The sequence below is a fragment of the Pogona vitticeps genome, chromosome 1, assembly GCF_051106095.1.
Source record: "Pogona vitticeps strain Pit_001003342236 chromosome 1, PviZW2.1, whole genome shotgun sequence".
Lineage (NCBI taxonomy): Eukaryota > Metazoa > Chordata > Lepidosauria > Squamata > Agamidae > Pogona > Pogona vitticeps.
The window spans coordinates 233,421,406-233,437,691 of record NC_135783.1 but is presented as its reverse complement, the minus strand read 5'-3'; the positions used below and the strand labels follow the sequence as shown (position 1 = coordinate 233,437,691).

The window sequence follows — 16,286 nt, the reverse complement described above, 5'->3', positions numbered from 1 at the left end:
CAGCTGCATTTGGTATGAGTAAAATTAGTTTATGACATTCAATTGAACCACGAACAAAAAACAACTGAGAGGACAGGAATTTGGGCTCTCAGTTGCTCTTGGAGGGAGTCACAAAGCTGTTAACAAGATTGCTCCTGGAAGAGACACCCTAATGCCAGACTAAGGCACTGAATGTGGAGGCTATGCCTTTTTTTTTTCTTTGCTGGTTCAAAGCAAATTCAATATACTTGTGCAAAATCCGTCTAAATACTTGCCATCATGCCAAGATGTTACTTATTTCAACCTTTATTTTTAAATACGTCACTTGCATTTTCCTCAATCTTCCTTCCTGAAACCAGAAAAAAAATGAAATGAAACTACCTTCACATAAGTGTGTATTGCACAGTGCTTCCTCTGTGTGCAGTCCAATGCAGATATCCTCCCCATTTGTTGGTGCTGGATTGGTGCAGGTTCGAGTGCGCTGGTAGTGCCCACCTCCGCAAGTTGCCGAGCACTGAGACCAGGGAGTCCAGCAGGACCATGAGCCTTTCACTGTGGATTATTAAAAACAAAGGTGAATTGGGGTCTTTGCCCAATTCAAACAAAACTGGGTTGAAAGAACAAAAAGGAGAAAGTTATGGTAGAATCCTTTGCTTAGATGAGTAGTATCCTAACCTTTTTTTAATTCTTACATTTATTTCTATATTTACAGTCACAACAAGTTTCCTGGATGTCACACAAAAACAAATACAAGATAAGATTACAAGAGCAAATACATAATGTTACAAAAAAAACCCAAACCTAAATCAACTAATTCATACCCAAATATTTATTGCATGGACCTGGGCCATCCTAATCTGAACTCTTTTGAAAATAGCCTGAAGTGATTTGTTCTCTAGTTTGTGCAGGTATTTGTATGTTTCTAGATTAGAGTTTATTTTATTTTAAATTGCCAACAGGAAGCAAAAAAGCTATGACCTGGAATGGGACGCAGCAACATCAATTTTGGGGAATGTAGGGACCTTCAGTAGAAGCCTCAGAGACCTTACATTTCTGTCAACCATCCATATTTTTAGGTGTGCAGGAAAGTCCCTCTAAAATAGCATTTTGCACCAGTGAAGAAAGAACCAGCCAAACCGCTCCAATACAATGCAAAGATTCCCGATATAGGGGTGCTGTGTGAATCTCCTGTGTACATGACTGGTAACCTAATGTCCAGATAGATGCTAAAGCAACCCAACCCAATAGATTTTGTTCCCAGTGACAAGAAAATGAACCAAGGTTCTAACATGAAGTTGTTCTTCTTACTGCTACCAACAGATGACAAGAGCAGCAAGTGCTAGCATTTCTTTGTGGTGCACCAATAATAAGAAAAGAAAGAAAAAGCAGGTAAGGGAAAGCAGGCAGGGTTTGGCCCTAATGCTCTTATGAGCTAACCAATCAAAACACACATAAAATATAATACTTCCACCCACCCACCCAATTCTCGCAATCCAGATACTGTAATGCAAACGTGTACGCTGATTAATATATTTTGACAAAGAGAAAAAGTCCAGAATGCAATCGCTAGCCTAAAAGCAACACAGCACCCCCCCTCCACCGTGCCTAAATACAAAATGACTGCCCAAGCAGCTGTATGCTGATATATAGACTCGAGTGACCTCACTCTTAAGTTCCCCCTGGGATCTCAGTGGTTAGACTGCCCAGGAAAGGTCTAGGACAGTGGTTCTTAACCTTGGGTTACTCAGGTGTTTTTGGACTGCCACTCCCAGAAGCCTTCACCACCAGCTGTGCTGGCTGGGGTTTCTGGGAGTTGCACTTCAAAAACATCTGAGTAACCCAAGGTTAAAAACCACTGGTCTAGGACATCCATTCTCAACCTTTTTTTTGGCCACAGCCATAAATACAGTATGAAACAAATTCCATAACAAACCTTATAAGGTAGTGTGTGAAGAACTGTTCCCAGACCATGATCCCTTCAAATGTGCCGGAGGGGTGGGCAGAAGGCCATATGGCTACCATTGAAAATGGCTGCTCTAGGGCTTCATTGTCAATCTCTTCCTAAGCTGTTTCGTTCCTGTGCTGCTGTTCAACTCCAATATGCCTGAATACATTGGAGATTGCATGATCTTTTAGGGTGGTCAGCCCACCTTAGGATTGATTGGGGAGGTGTCCTGCTCTGCCCTGCCAATGGCCCAAAAGGATACAAATACCCCCAATTCAGTTTATTTTGCAGATTTCCTCTAAAGACAGTGCATGTCCCTAATTATTGTTGTTATGTACTGCCAGGCTGCCTCTGACTTATGCCGACCCTATGAATGAGCAATCTCCGAAATGTCCTCTTCTCAACAGCCCTGGTCAGCTCTTGCAAACTCAACCCTGTGGTTCCTTTAGGGAGGCAATCATCTGCACCTTCTCTTTGATTCGGCAGTCTGTAGTAGACTCCAACTGCCATGTTCCTTTTGTTTTCCACCCAGTTATATTAATTCAGATGATCTTGATGAGAAAATCAAGTTCATCTTCTTGTATTTCTGTGCAGGAATATGTACTTTTGACATATTCTGTGGCACCACTTCCCTTTCTATTATTTCTGTCCTTTTTGAACAATTTATATCCTTCAATTGTTGTATTCCAGTCATGGGAGTTATCCCATCAAGTTTTACTTATACCTATCAAGTCATATTTGCCTCCCTGAATTAAGACTTCCACTTCTTCTTATTTGTTTCCCATATTCCTGGCATTCGTGTACAGATACTGGAGACTGTGTGATTTGTGATCTGCTTTCCTTTGTACATTTTTATGAAGATTAGCATTGAGTCCCATTAGAGCTGCTCGGTCTGTTCCTCTTATCGTGCATAAGCCTTCACCTATCTTTATCTCTGAGCTTGCATCTTCCTCCACCTTCCAATTCAGTTTAAAGCCTTCCTAATGATGTTCTTCATGCTGTAGTTAAACACATTTTTTTCTGGTCCTTGTGAGATGCAACCCATCACTTGCCAGCAGTCCATCGTCCAGGAAGTGTAGCCCATGGTCCCAAAATCCAAATCCCCCATGTTGGCATCTCCTTCACAGCCAGTTTTGCACCTGGCGTATTTCCCTTCCCCTTCCCCTTCTGAGTATTGGTAGGATGGATGAGAAGACCATCTGGGCCCACAATGTCCTTGCGTTTCCTTCCCAGAGCTTCGTCATCTGACGTGATTTCTTTGTAGCTCCTCTTGGCTGTGCTATTCGTTGCCACATGGATGAGAAGAAAGGGAAAGGTATTTGTGGGTTTTATGAGCGATGGCAATCCTTCTGTCACATACCTAATCCACCCTCAAGGAAACAGCATACCTGGAAGATCCAGGGATCTTCCCAGCCTATTTCAGTTTCAGCCCCACCCAGTAGGGAGCTTTCTCGTCTTTTTGTAGGGAGTGTGTTCAGTGAGTCTGCCTGGATGAGCTTCAGCCTCTTTCACGTCCTCCTGCAGGGTCTCCTGCATGTCTTCCCCTGCATGCTGTCTGTCAGATACCTCTTCAAAAATCTGAACGTGGTTTTGCAATTCCTCTGGTGAAGAGAGTCTTCTCTCTCTTTTTTCCCTCTAAGTGTGACGCCTTCACTGTGCTTCCTCCACTATGTTCTCTCCTCAGCATTCTCCTCTGCTTTACTTTGCTGTTCTTCCACCTCCAGTGCCTCCACTGACTGCTGCTGCAGGGTTCTCTCTATGTACTCTTCATCATCTCTTGTTCCCTTAAGCCTGGCCACTCACTGTTCCCATCTGTCACTTTCTCTTCCAACGGTGTTACCAGTTTGCATTCAGTGCATGAGTACACTGTGCTGTTCTCAGGCATGAAGACAAACATGGCACACATTTTGCAAGTCACCATCAGTTGTTTCTTCCCTCCAAAATCCCTGTCAACTTTTTTTCTCTTCTGTTTGTCTATGAGTGATGTTTCCTTTGTTTTATCTGCGTTGAAAGATGCTGGGAAACTCCACTAATATAGAACCCTCTGCTTTCATCTCCTTCGTCTCCCCTTTTCTTTTGTCTCTTCTATCAGCAGACCCTTTACTTACTACCTCTCCCCTGTCAAACTCTTGCTGGCTATCGCTGACCACTCATTCTGGTCATTTGCTTCCTGGGCTCTGTCTCAATGTTATTCCTCTGCTGTGCTCTCCAAGTACTCTCAGCTGCCACTTAGTGCTCTCAGCAATTATAAGGATATGCCTTTCCTTACCACCCCCTCCCCCATATTCTTCCTGTGGTCTCTTAGGAATCAGCAAACAGAAAGAATTCTTGCAATAAGCAGAGGGTTGGACTCAGTGACCTTATAAGCCCCTTCCAGCTCCATTACTGATTCTCCGATTCTGTGACCAACTATTTGCAATGCAAGCCACAGTAACAGAGTGGCTTACAGAGTGTTAAATATAATTAGTGTGCAATTTAGGATACAGTTTATCAGCAAATATGGTTCTTAGGGTTTGGGAAGAAGAGAAAGGAGAAAGAAGGGTTTTTTAAATTGTTTTAGTCCATTCACAAATAGATTATAAATGCAAGATCAACATTAAGCAGGAAAGTATATTTCCTCTTTGACACGCAAGAAGGCTAACTAAAACCACTTCTTGAAAACAAACACAAAGCAGGAACAAAGGCCAAATGTCATCTTTTAGTAAGCAAGCTTCTTTTGAAATACAAACTATATTTCTTCATAGCCTCAGTTGACAAAGAGGGGATATAGATTTGGACATGCCCTTTCGACATCTATTTTTTTTTCTTTTCTGAGGATAAACAAAGAGCCACAATGTGACATAGCTTCCATCTGCACATGCTAATGTCTTGTGTAAAACCTGCTGTGCACACTCAGAATCTGCTCTGCTATGAAGCACAATGAAACAACCTCCTTCAAGTGGCAGTGAGTTAGTTAGTAGGGGCAGTGGTAGCATGGAATATGTGAAGGCTAGAAATGAATGGCACAAAAAGACTTTTTGAAGTGTTGATCTTAATGGAAGAGAGCATCACATGGCCTTTGTCTCAAGTAACAAAATATTTTGGGCCAGCAGTAACAAATAGGTCCGAAATTCACAGCATACTTTTGCAGCACATTAGTGGTGATGACTCCATGTTCACGAGAGAAGAGAAGAGAACAGTAATTACCTGGACAGGGATGTGGATTACAATCCTGATACTCCATTGCAGAGCCTATACAAGGGAGGCCACCATTTTTAGGTTCTGGGTTGGTGCACGTCCGCTTCCTGGTTCTGAAACCCAGCTCACAGTCTCTCGAACAGGATGACCAGCCTCCCCAAAAAGACCAGCCACCATTGATAATCCGAATAGAGGTTTTACCACTTTTCAGCAGATCATCAACTAGAGCTGGAGGTGAGGAAAAAAGAATTAAGAGAAATCAGATTTCTCTAATTAGAGGCACCGACACACAAGGAAAGCTTAGACATACTAATTCCAGGTATCCATATACAGTATGCTTGTCATGGCACATATGGCATCCAGTGGTGAGGATGGTAAGTCTCAAACTTCCACCCATCAATGGGCTTGCAGAAGTGAACAGGGATCCTTCAGGCAACTGAATAATGATTCCACAGCCTCCAAGTATGCACCTGGGGACATGGAGGATAGTCAGTAGGGTCAGAGAGCCCAGGAAAGCTCTAGCTCTCTACCCTTTTCTTCCACACCACACACAATTCCGTAGACCTCCATCATGATCCAGACTTTCTTGCCTCTCTAGACTTAAAAAAAATGCCAAATTTTGTGATCTCTTCTTAGAGAGGATCAATTTTAGCCCCTTGGTCATTCATTTTAATGACCATTTCCTGCACATTTTCATTTCAAAATATCCTTTCTATAGTGCAGATCTGCATTTTCAGTCTACAACTCCAGTATAGCTGCCCAGAAAATGTGCCGAGTGTACTCCAAAAACACAAATCTGCATGTTTCTAGCAGTAGCCAAGCTTGCATACAGTATTATCGAGTATAACTGCACCACACATTATTTAATAGTATCTAAAGAATCAAAATATTAACAGTTTCATTTTTGGTAAATGCCTATTATCCTTAGCATAGATTCTACCTTCTTCACCTCATCAGTTGATGTCTCCATTGATCTTTCTGTCACTACCCCATCATCACCTTTCTTTGTGAGCCCCTGCCAACCTAATCCACCAAACAGTCAACAGACTAAGTCATACCTGATTTGAAGATTCTAGGCCAAGAAAGGACAGAATTTCTATCTAACACATATTGGGGAAAATAGGGGAGATGAACAAAGATTTACTTAGAAGACTGAATGGAAGGATTAGCATGAAGCCAGAAAACACAAAGGGAGGAGTGGACATCTACTACTGAAGTGGCTAAGACATTTTGTACTCCATGTGTCTGTGTCTGTATACTGTACCCATGAAAGATCACATGGAAATAAATCTGCTAGGCTTAACGTTATTTTTGAATGTTTCTGTTTTGTCTTGCTTCTGTTACTGTTAGAACAGATTTCTCAGAGCTACCTCTCTGAAAAGGGGGAAAAGAAACTACAATCTCATTAACTCTGTATTGCAGAAGTAATTTGTCTAGAAGAGCTATGTAAGTGAAACTATGTACTGATCTCTACTCTTCAGTTTTTACTGTTAACATACTATGAACATAGTATGTTAACAGTTTCCTGTAAATGTTGTCTGCGGCTTAGCCCAATTGATGAACTTCAGTTTTCCTTCTGAAAAGCTTCGTTTTATTTGCGGAGATTTGCAGTGGTAGTCTGCTTTGTGTCATTGGGCACAAATTATGGCCCCTTCATCCCCTTACAAATGGACCCAATCCCAGTATCATCTCATGAACCTTTGCCATGTAAAACTGCACCAGGCTGAAGTGGCTTCCGTGCTGCTGGGCAAATGTGTAGAGGGCACCCTAACAAGCCCAGATAAATTAAGGTAAATCCCATAAATAACAGACAGATTTTCTTCAAAATTCCCAATAGATTTCATGCTGTTCATCCATTCTATTCCTGTTGAATATAGTCTCCATCTGTTGCTGGTTTTGATTTGCTCTGTTGCTATCAACGCTGCTTGGTGTTTATTCAATCCTACACTTCATCTGCTCACACCTCTGGTATGAATAATAATGAGCTTAGCTCGGCACTTCCGTTATCTGCAGCTAGGCAGGACGTACAATCTGTGTCGCAAACTGCTGAGCCATCATTGGGGCAGAATCGACTTTCTGTCTTCTTTCTACCAAACTGGAGGTCATGGGGGTCGGAGAGCTGTGCACGGCAGGTATAGCGGAAGCGCTGCTCCTGCCGAGCGCCACTCTGGGTGATGTTGGTGGGCATCCACGGTGTCCATGGTGTGTTTCTCCGCACCTCTGGGCAGGCCTCTGGGTTGCAGGTTTTATACTCCTACGAAAAGGAAAAGAATGTGAAGGCAAGATAGGAAGAGGAAAACCCACAGTCCTCAATATTTGCTTGCAGAACTGCAGTTTTATCACTCCATATGCGTACGGAGCAATAAAATTAAACCTCTGAATATTTGATTAAAAAACAAGAGTAACAACTGACAAAAATGATTCTTGTGAGGTACAGAAAGAAGTTCTCTTACCGAAACATTTTAAACATCTTGAATGTTGTACTAAAACACCGGGACAACAAACTCAGCAATGCCATATCCCCCATCCCCAATCATCTGTGTAGAGACACCCCAAGTATCATATCTTGGTGCAATGCTAGAGTGTGACCGAACATTAAGAGCTTACTTTCAGATGTTTCCCATAATGCTGAGAGCTCCAAGGACTGGTCTCATAAAACCAGAATTTTAGAGTTAACATAATGTTCTACATCAGGTTAAAAATCAAACTCCTTCATTTCTTGACACTGTTCATCACATGCATTCATGACTACAATCCTTAACAGAATTGACCCTCAAGCACATGCCCCAGGGGACTCAGACATTTACTGGAGCAAAGCTGCTGTTGCATTTGGCATAATCAGAAGCACTCTGGGGGAAGCAGGTTATGAAGTGCGATTGAAAGTTTCCTCTGTAATGGATCCAAACTGCAATGTAAGTTGTTTCTTATTTTATTTTTTGAGAAAGACTATGCCACTGGCTATGCCACTACCAGGTTACTGCCAGGGATTGTCAGAAACAGCAAGTGAGTGCAGAATGAGCATCAGATCTCTGACCCAAAGAATTGGGGGGAAATGTAACAAAAGAAACAAGCAAGCCAGAAAAAATTTAAAAAGAGGGGGGAAGGGAGGGAGGGAGAAAGAAAGAGAATTAAAAATACCAGTAGCCATCTAAATGCAAACATACCACAGCACAGCCTGGGCAGGTGTTTCCATTTTCACAGGACCTCTGTCTTGAATGCACCCCGCCACCACAGTTTGCACTACATTTATTCCAAGGTCCCCATGAAGACCAAAAGATTGGTAATGGGCATGGGCTGTTCTCATTGCAAAACCTGAAAGAAAACAAAATTGGGGAGTGGAACAGGGAAACAACTTAGTGCTCTGACAGTTGCAAAGTGGAGGGAAATGAGTAGACGAAGTGTTAATACCACAAAGAAGAACTCTTAACAGGAGGCTGGCAAGAAATCTGAAGCTAATTATACGTTAAAACCTGATCTTTATGACTGCTTAGCAAGTAATAGGTTAGACTGAAAGAAAAGGCTGGTATCTTTTATTTGGTTTTGAAAGCTACTCAAAAAACTGGCTCCTAGTTGGCTATCTCCTGAGCACAGTATGAGAGGAAGCAAATAACATAGCCTGAGAAGATCCATCTTTATTCAAAAGTAAGTTGTAATTTTAATCACTGGGATTAATTACCTAGGAAATTTCTATCAAACCCTACGGTTCAGTTCCAGGACCCCTATGGATCCTTGCCACTGACAGTAGAAGCCTGTCAACAAATACTGGAGACAGCAATTTGAAATGTCATCTCTTCCCAGTCAGAAACTGGAGTGGGACCATAGCCTCCCCTTCCCTTATAGCTCTTCATGGCATTCAAAGCTCCCAGCCTTCAGAGCAGATCTGAAATTACAGTACACAGAGGGAAGGGAGATCTGCCACCTCTAAGATTTTCTGATGAACTTCTTTTGTCAGTGTAAGAACCCAGCAAGATCCTGGTCAATTAAATCTCTTCTGAATGGAGATAGGCTATGCAGTTATACAGCTTGCATAGGTTTGCAGCTTAGTCCGACGATTGTCTTCTTTTTCAAGGTATTGTGTCCGTTTGTCTCCAGGCTCCTTCGATTTCCTATTCTTCTATGTATTTTGTTTTACTAATAGCATTTTTGTACAGCCTATTAATGGGTTCTTGGGGTGGTTATATTTTCAGTAGGAATCCCAATATAAATGAACGTGGTATTCAGCTGGTTCAGACCACCATTTCTGCAAATGTCTTGGATTAAATTTATTTCTCTCTGCCTGTTTCAAATAATAAAAAAATTCTAGCTACGCTGTCACCACTCAGTCCTTAGTGGAAACACCATTACAAACACCAGAGAAAATGTTGAAACAAACGGAAGTTCCATTTCCAAAGAACACAGAGGAAATGAAAGGTCTTTTGCCACTCCAAATTCTTTAAGAGATTTCTGTCTTGAAATCTCAAGGCTAAGACACAGTTTATGGTTTTTTTCCATGCACCTTTAAGCTTTTAGAAAATTGCCACAAATTGCTGGCAAATCTTGGGTCTAGTGCTGGATCGTAGGAAAGTAGTTTTCTGGTGATCTACCAAACTGTGGATATGTCCAGGATATTGATGGGTTTTAAAACCTATGTTTAACTAGAAGACTCTGATGGAGAAAGACACTGTCCAATGCTAGAGGTCTTCTCCCTGGACAAATATATTAAGGCCATTCCCTATTGCCCCAAGGACATTGCCTTTAAAAAAAATCTGGACTGGGAACTCAAGGAGATGACATTTTTCAATGGACACAAAGGGTTATGTTATTTCCCCATGCTTACAGCATTTCACATAAATCACTCACAGACTCAGTTGACACAAATAAATAAGCTGTATAGGAAGCAACTGCTTTGAAGGTTAGATGTAATTTTATCTAAGTATATTTACATTGCAATAAATTTATTTAATTTTTAAACAAATAACTACAAAATAAAATTAAGTTAGTCCCCAAGGAGTCCCCTTTGCATGTACACAACAAATTGCTTCCATCTCTACCCAACTGATCTGCTAGTGAAAACTGATAGATGGGTAGGTCATGGCCTGCAGTGTGGCCTTCACACAGTTGTTTTTAAAAGCAGTCACTACTCAGCAAGTACAAAAAGTCTGACTTAAATGCTGAATAAGTGTGGAAATGTTTTTTAGGTTTATGTTGTGCTACAGTTCATTTTTGCTGCCAGACTACAGAAGCGGGACATATTAAAAAAGCTAGAGTATCTTCATTTTTCTGGAAGGAAGGATCCTGACTCAGTTAAAAGTCAACAGAGTATCCTCATTTGCTAGAATGAAACTCCTGCTAAGTTTTTTCCATCTTGAACTATTACTGTTGTTTTTATTTTGGGCTGGTCACCTGACCGTAATAAATACATTCTTTCTTTCTTTCTTTCTTTCTTTCTTTCTTTCTTTCTTTCTTTCTTTCTTTCTTTCTTTCTTTCTTTCTGTTGTTATTATTTTATTATATGTTTTTTATTTTTATCTATTATTGTCAGCCGCCCAGAGTAGACTTCGGTCTAGATGGGTAGGGTATAAATTCAATAAATAAATAAATTGGCCACAGAAGGTCTCCTCCTCCAGCAGGCTATCCGATTCCTACCCCCATTAATTAACACTCAGATAACACTGTTAAGCAAGTTTATTTGTGGGAGACGCGTCATCGTAGACATTCTTAAAAACTTTCTTTTTATATTTCTGTACACCTCTAGCTTCTTGAAGGTATTATGATGTTTTCCTTTTGTTTATCAGTGGCCTCATTTCAGCTCTGTTTCTGCTGACATTCGCTATTAGAGAGAAGGCTATTTTCTCTTGCCCTTTAGCACAAAGTGCTACCAAGGTGGATAAGGCCTGAGAGGCAGCACCAAACGCTACTGCATACTGTCCTGCAGTATCCAGTCACATCAACTTTGACAACTTCACACTGGTTCTTTACATGATGTCCTCTTGAACTTGCCAGATAAGTGCTATAATCTTCATTTATTTTGAAAAATTTTATCCTGCCTTTCCACCTTAAGGTCTGCAAAGCTGCATACAGTTTATAATAAAATAATTTAGAAGCAAAGACACAGTCTAACACCACCACAAAGAAGGCCCTGTCCTATTGCCAGCTGTCCAACTTCCATAACTGGAACCACCAGGAATGAGCCCTCAGACAGAGATCATCGATGAACTGGCTCATATGGCAGAAGGCAGCTGTGTAGGGTTGCACATCTATGTGGCAAATGTATCCTTCAAAAGAAACACAAAGCTCTCAGCCAAGAAAGTCTGGTAGATGTTTAGGGATGGGGAACGACTCTCACCGCTCCTCTCTGCTTTGTCCGACACAGACCCTGCCTCCGTATCGCGGAGCAGGGTTGCTGCATGACCTCTGACGGACCTGAAAGCCAATCCCACAGGACGTGCTGCAGGGGGCCCAGGACGACCATGGTGTCCAAGCTCCATTCCTGACAGAGGAGAGGGGGAAGGAAGAAAGATAAAACATGGCATCTGGGTTAATTTATTTGCTTTTCAACTTTATGGTAAGTTCAACGCCACTGGCTATGGAATACCAGCAGGTTGCACAGGCTGACTCTCTCCACAAAGTACCTGTTTGTAAAGATAAACCCCAAAAGCAGAAGAAGATTCAGTGTTAGGATCCGACATGGGTTTGAGTTTTCATCAGCATCTTCTTCAGACAAACATAACTCACAATGATTATAGACTCACAAGGTCTTTTAAAAACTCTAGTACTTCATACAGTCTTCAATGATTGTGTGAGTGAAATTTATAAAATAATTTTATAGGGGCAAAGACAATGGATACTGGAAGGACAACAATTGCATGGGGACAGGCATGGAAAAAGAAAGTTTCTCGGGCTTCTTCAAGGGTCATTAAGATGTGTTTAATTTGGGTCATTATATGCTGCATATAAACATAATTTATAAACAGTAAATAATTTATCTATTACATCTTCCAAACCACCAATTCTAAAGGCTCAGAGCAGGTTATGATTTTTTTTTAAAAAAAGCCAACCCCGAAAATGAGATAAAATTTTATTGCACTAAATCAAAAAAGCCAGCAATTCAAAATCTTAGCTAACGTTCTCTAAGCATGGGAACTAAATATTTATTAATTTTTTAAAAAAAGGTTACTTGGAATGTTTAAGAGTTAGGCACTGCCTGCGTAACAAGGTGAAGTCAGATACTGGCGGTATAAAATGAAACAGATTGCCAAGTCCTTCTCTCAGTGTGTTCTTTTCGGTAATATTCCTCAACAACCTTTCCCTCAAGTTCATTCATCCTTGTCCAACCACCATGTTTCACTTTTGCCTTTCCTATTTACCTCAAAAGAGCAATAGACATTAAAACTCTGGATTACTATCAAGATCCATTAGTTGGAGAGAGTAATTCGGATATGCTGATCAAGTCTCTTGAAAGAGATTGTGAACATGCCACTTATTTCTTGAACTGCTTGTGTCATTTTCTTAGAAAAAAGAATCACAACAGAGAATGAATTTCAGGGACAAAATTACTTCTCCCTTCTGAGGATCTCATCTTACAAAAAGCCACCAGATACATTTCCTAATTCTCCTGCTTTCTCTATCTTGCTGGTTGTCACCAAGAGAAGTTAGTCATTTTCTAAAGTTCATCCCAAGTCCCTATTGCAAGCTATCCTGTTACTTGTCTTCCTGGAGGTGGTGCTTATGAACAGATATGACAATTTTCGGTGACTGAATTAACAGAAGTGCCTGGCAACTGGTAGATATCTGGCAGAACACCAATTACATCAAGGAGATTAAAATGGAAATCTGAGTCGCCTTCACACATTTAAGTAAGTTTATCCATTCCCTCAGTCTCTTGGCAGACTGACTTAAAACCGGGAGTATTCTGCTTTTCTTACATTAAAATATGAGGAATTTTTAAAAAGGACTTTACACAAACTACTATTTAATTGTCTCCTCCCCTCTCCCCAGGATGTCTAGACGTAGTAGCAAATGATGGCTAGAATACTATTAGTTACCTCACTGTATGTGCAAAGCTTTTGGGATCCTTGGGATGGTTAAGATCCAAAAGTCACTGCCAGTTCTCCAGTGGTGATCCTGATCCTGGTGGTGGTGATTAAAGGCTTCCACCATACCATCATGAGACTCCCCAAGGTTTCCCCAGAGGAAAAGGCATGGCTAAGATGCCTTGGAACATGGGTGGTGAGAGACATTGCAGTCTTCAATTAAATTAATTTAAATTAAAGAGTAATATTGCAGACTGACATCATAATTTACACTATCATCATTAATTATTGTCATTCAAGAGGATTTCAGCCATTTTCGTGTGTGTGTGTGTGTGTGTGTGTGTGTGTGTGTGTGTGTGTGTGTGTGTGTGTGTGTGTGTGTGTGTGTGTGTGTGTAGGGTTACATTAATGCAACTATGCAAATAACTCACTCAGTTAGCAAAACATCTGACTTGCTAAATGTTTTGGACAGCAGCCAGGATATCTGAATAAATAAAGTTCTACTACATATGTGCACATTTTGTTTAGATAATTAAGATTTTAAGAGCAGGAAACTAGATTTATATGCAAACTGTAGACAATTCTCAATAAGCTTTTCATCAGCAAAGTTTCTTTTCCAATCTGAAATCTTGCTTGTTATTAAAGCTCTTATTCAAGTATCCTAACTTATGTATCACAATGCCATATGAAGCCAGTTAAAATGGAATTTCTAGGCTTGTCATGAGCACAACATGATCAATCATGGTTGATCATGGCTGCATTCCTTAACAGCCACTAAATTTTAACAATGAACACACATTTCCTCTACTTCCTACAAGCTGATTTTGTGGCATTCAACTCGTTGGAGATCACATTGTTGGCAATGACTGAATGATTACATCAGCTGCCTTATGTTTCTTGGAGGCAAAACAAGGCTCCACATGGCGGAAGTGTACCAGTTGTGGAAATAGCTTTCCTGGCAAACCTAATGGAAGCTTTAATTAAACTTTAAATATATATGTATATATATACATACACACACACATATACACAGAAGAAATAGAAAGATACAGTATTTAGATCCCTAGCCAGTCACAAGTTCATTTGGAGGTTTTGAAAAAGCCCCTTTCTCATCATCTCTCAAGTCTAGAACATGGTAATACAAGTCTACCACACAATTTCATATGAGCAAACATGATTCTAATGAACTCAGCACATCGGTTTCTAAATAAGAAACCAATCATCCTGATTTCCCTTAGCTAATACTGTTGCAAATCTAACTTTCTGTAAGAAAGAGGCGAAAGCCACTTTCTTCCAATATTATGATGACATGAGAGTTATGCAGAGACTAGATCAAACAGCTTCGGCAGAGCAGCTGCTCTAGATTCAGGCTAAAACGTGCAAATATATTCTTTCACAAGAATCAGTCATTTTATGGAGAATGTTTCCACAATGCCCCGAGCCAGACATTTATGGTAGATCTGGAGAGCAGTTTGACTACACATAGGCTATGTCAACCAAATCCCCCAAAATGAACTACATTATTTCTAGGATGATACCTAAGAGGATCAAATGCATCGTGCCATGCTTGCAGCCTGTGGCAAGTAAGTGTGTTTAAGTCTGACTAATTCTTATGGCAAATAATTTCTCTCTCCAAATCTAAAATAACAAGAAAAACAGCTGATAAAGGACACATGATGGGGATGATAATTGTGGGAGAATAGCTTTCATGCAGAGTGGTCATGATGACACAAATTCAGGGTAAATCAGATGTGAAAACTGGCCCTCAGTGACTCGGGCAACCAAAAGCTGCCTGTTTAGCTGCCTGTTGAGCTCAGCTGGCTGCACAGCACCAGACATATTATTAAGGAGAAAAGTTGGATTCGTCTTCCTTTTCTATTAACTCACAGTGACATTCATTTATATAACAATCATGCCTCAAACGTCTCTATGGGTAGCCCTAGATTTTTTAAAAGTTTGTGACCAAAGCCACAAACAGCATTCAGTTCCACCTCCCACCCACTCTGGTAGGTTTTTTTTTATTTCACTTGTTTTAGTATTTGGGCAATACTAGGATTTCCATAGCTGGCTGGATAGGTCACTGAGTTGGAGCACCTAGCTGCAGAGCCAGGAGTTGGGACTTAGGTTTCCCACTACACCTCCCAGGAGAGCAGCTAACCTATGTGGTCTCTGGCAAGCTTCATGGTCCCAGAGCACCTACAGAAGAAGGGACTCATATACCACTTCTCAGGACTTGAGCTACAGAAACATTTTAAAGGAGTTGCCATAAGTCAGAATTGACCTGGCAGCATACAGAAATAATAATCTGAGTTCTAGTATTCCATTAAACTGGAGCAAACATACATTTGCAAGTTTTTCAGATCTGCAGGAGGCAATCAGCATGTGATGCAGGGGATAGCATGTGTACGGCATGCAAAACAGTGCATTATATTAATGGAGTTAATGTAATGTTCTTGGTCAAACATTATGCAATTAATTCTAGTTTTAAAACTGTGAGCAGAGACAGAGACAGGAAGAGATAAACAAACTCTTTTATAATACTTTGAACACAAACCAATGGATAGAATTCTATGGATGCTTGAATAAGGTTTGCAAAACTTGCTGTTGCTATTTGTGGCTAACTGATCAGGTAATGAGGCAGGACTCAGTTGTGCAACCAGGTACATGACCAACACACACCCTGGCATCTTGTCAATGTAGCAGGTTTTGCAAATCTTATGTGAGCCACAGCAATGATTTTGGCCTACACTTTTCAAAATATGTTTAAGAACTAAAGCAATTCATGAATTACCCTCTAAGTTTTAAGTGGCTTAGCTCAGTGGTCCCCAACCTTGGGCCTCCAGATGTTCTTGGACTACAAATCCCAGAAGCCTTCACCACCACCTCTGCTGGCCAGGATTTCTGGGAGTTGAAGTCCAAGAACATCTGGAGGCCCAAGGTTGGGGACCACTGGCTTAGCTAACTGAATGCCACTGAGGACCAAAGCAGATAAGATCCATGAGATCCCTAAGCAGAATCCCCTTTAGTATTTCTTTTACACCAAAGTACCAGGGTGCGGGGGGGGGTAGTGGTGGGGATATGATTTAGCTTGGAGCAGACATTTAACCCCCTCTCCTCCTCCCTTTTCCTGGTATCATACTTTATGGGTCACCTGATTTGGCCCTGCTTTAGAC

General features: G+C 40.9%; 1 protein-coding gene across 9 annotated transcripts in view; it reads right to left on the bottom strand.

The window, feature by feature from the left end:
* Positions 1 to 16,286, bottom strand: part of SEMA5B (semaphorin 5B) — a 506,649-nt gene that overhangs the window by 38,776 nt on the left and 451,587 nt on the right. For 8 of the 9 annotated variants that reach the window (XM_072985220.2, XM_072985226.2, XM_072985227.2 and 5 more), the window contains 5 exons: positions 11,427 to 11,570; positions 8,266 to 8,413; positions 7,130 to 7,355; positions 5,111 to 5,329; positions 361 to 531 (listed from right to left, as the gene is read on the bottom strand). In XM_072985220.2, the coding sequence (XP_072841321.2) occupies positions 361 to 531; positions 5,111 to 5,329; positions 7,130 to 7,355; positions 8,266 to 8,413; positions 11,427 to 11,570 (908 nt within the window). The remainder of the gene's footprint in view (positions 1 to 360; positions 532 to 5,110; positions 5,330 to 7,129; positions 7,356 to 8,265; positions 8,414 to 11,426; positions 11,571 to 16,286) is intronic. The other variant, XM_078376565.1, reaches the window with a different exon arrangement.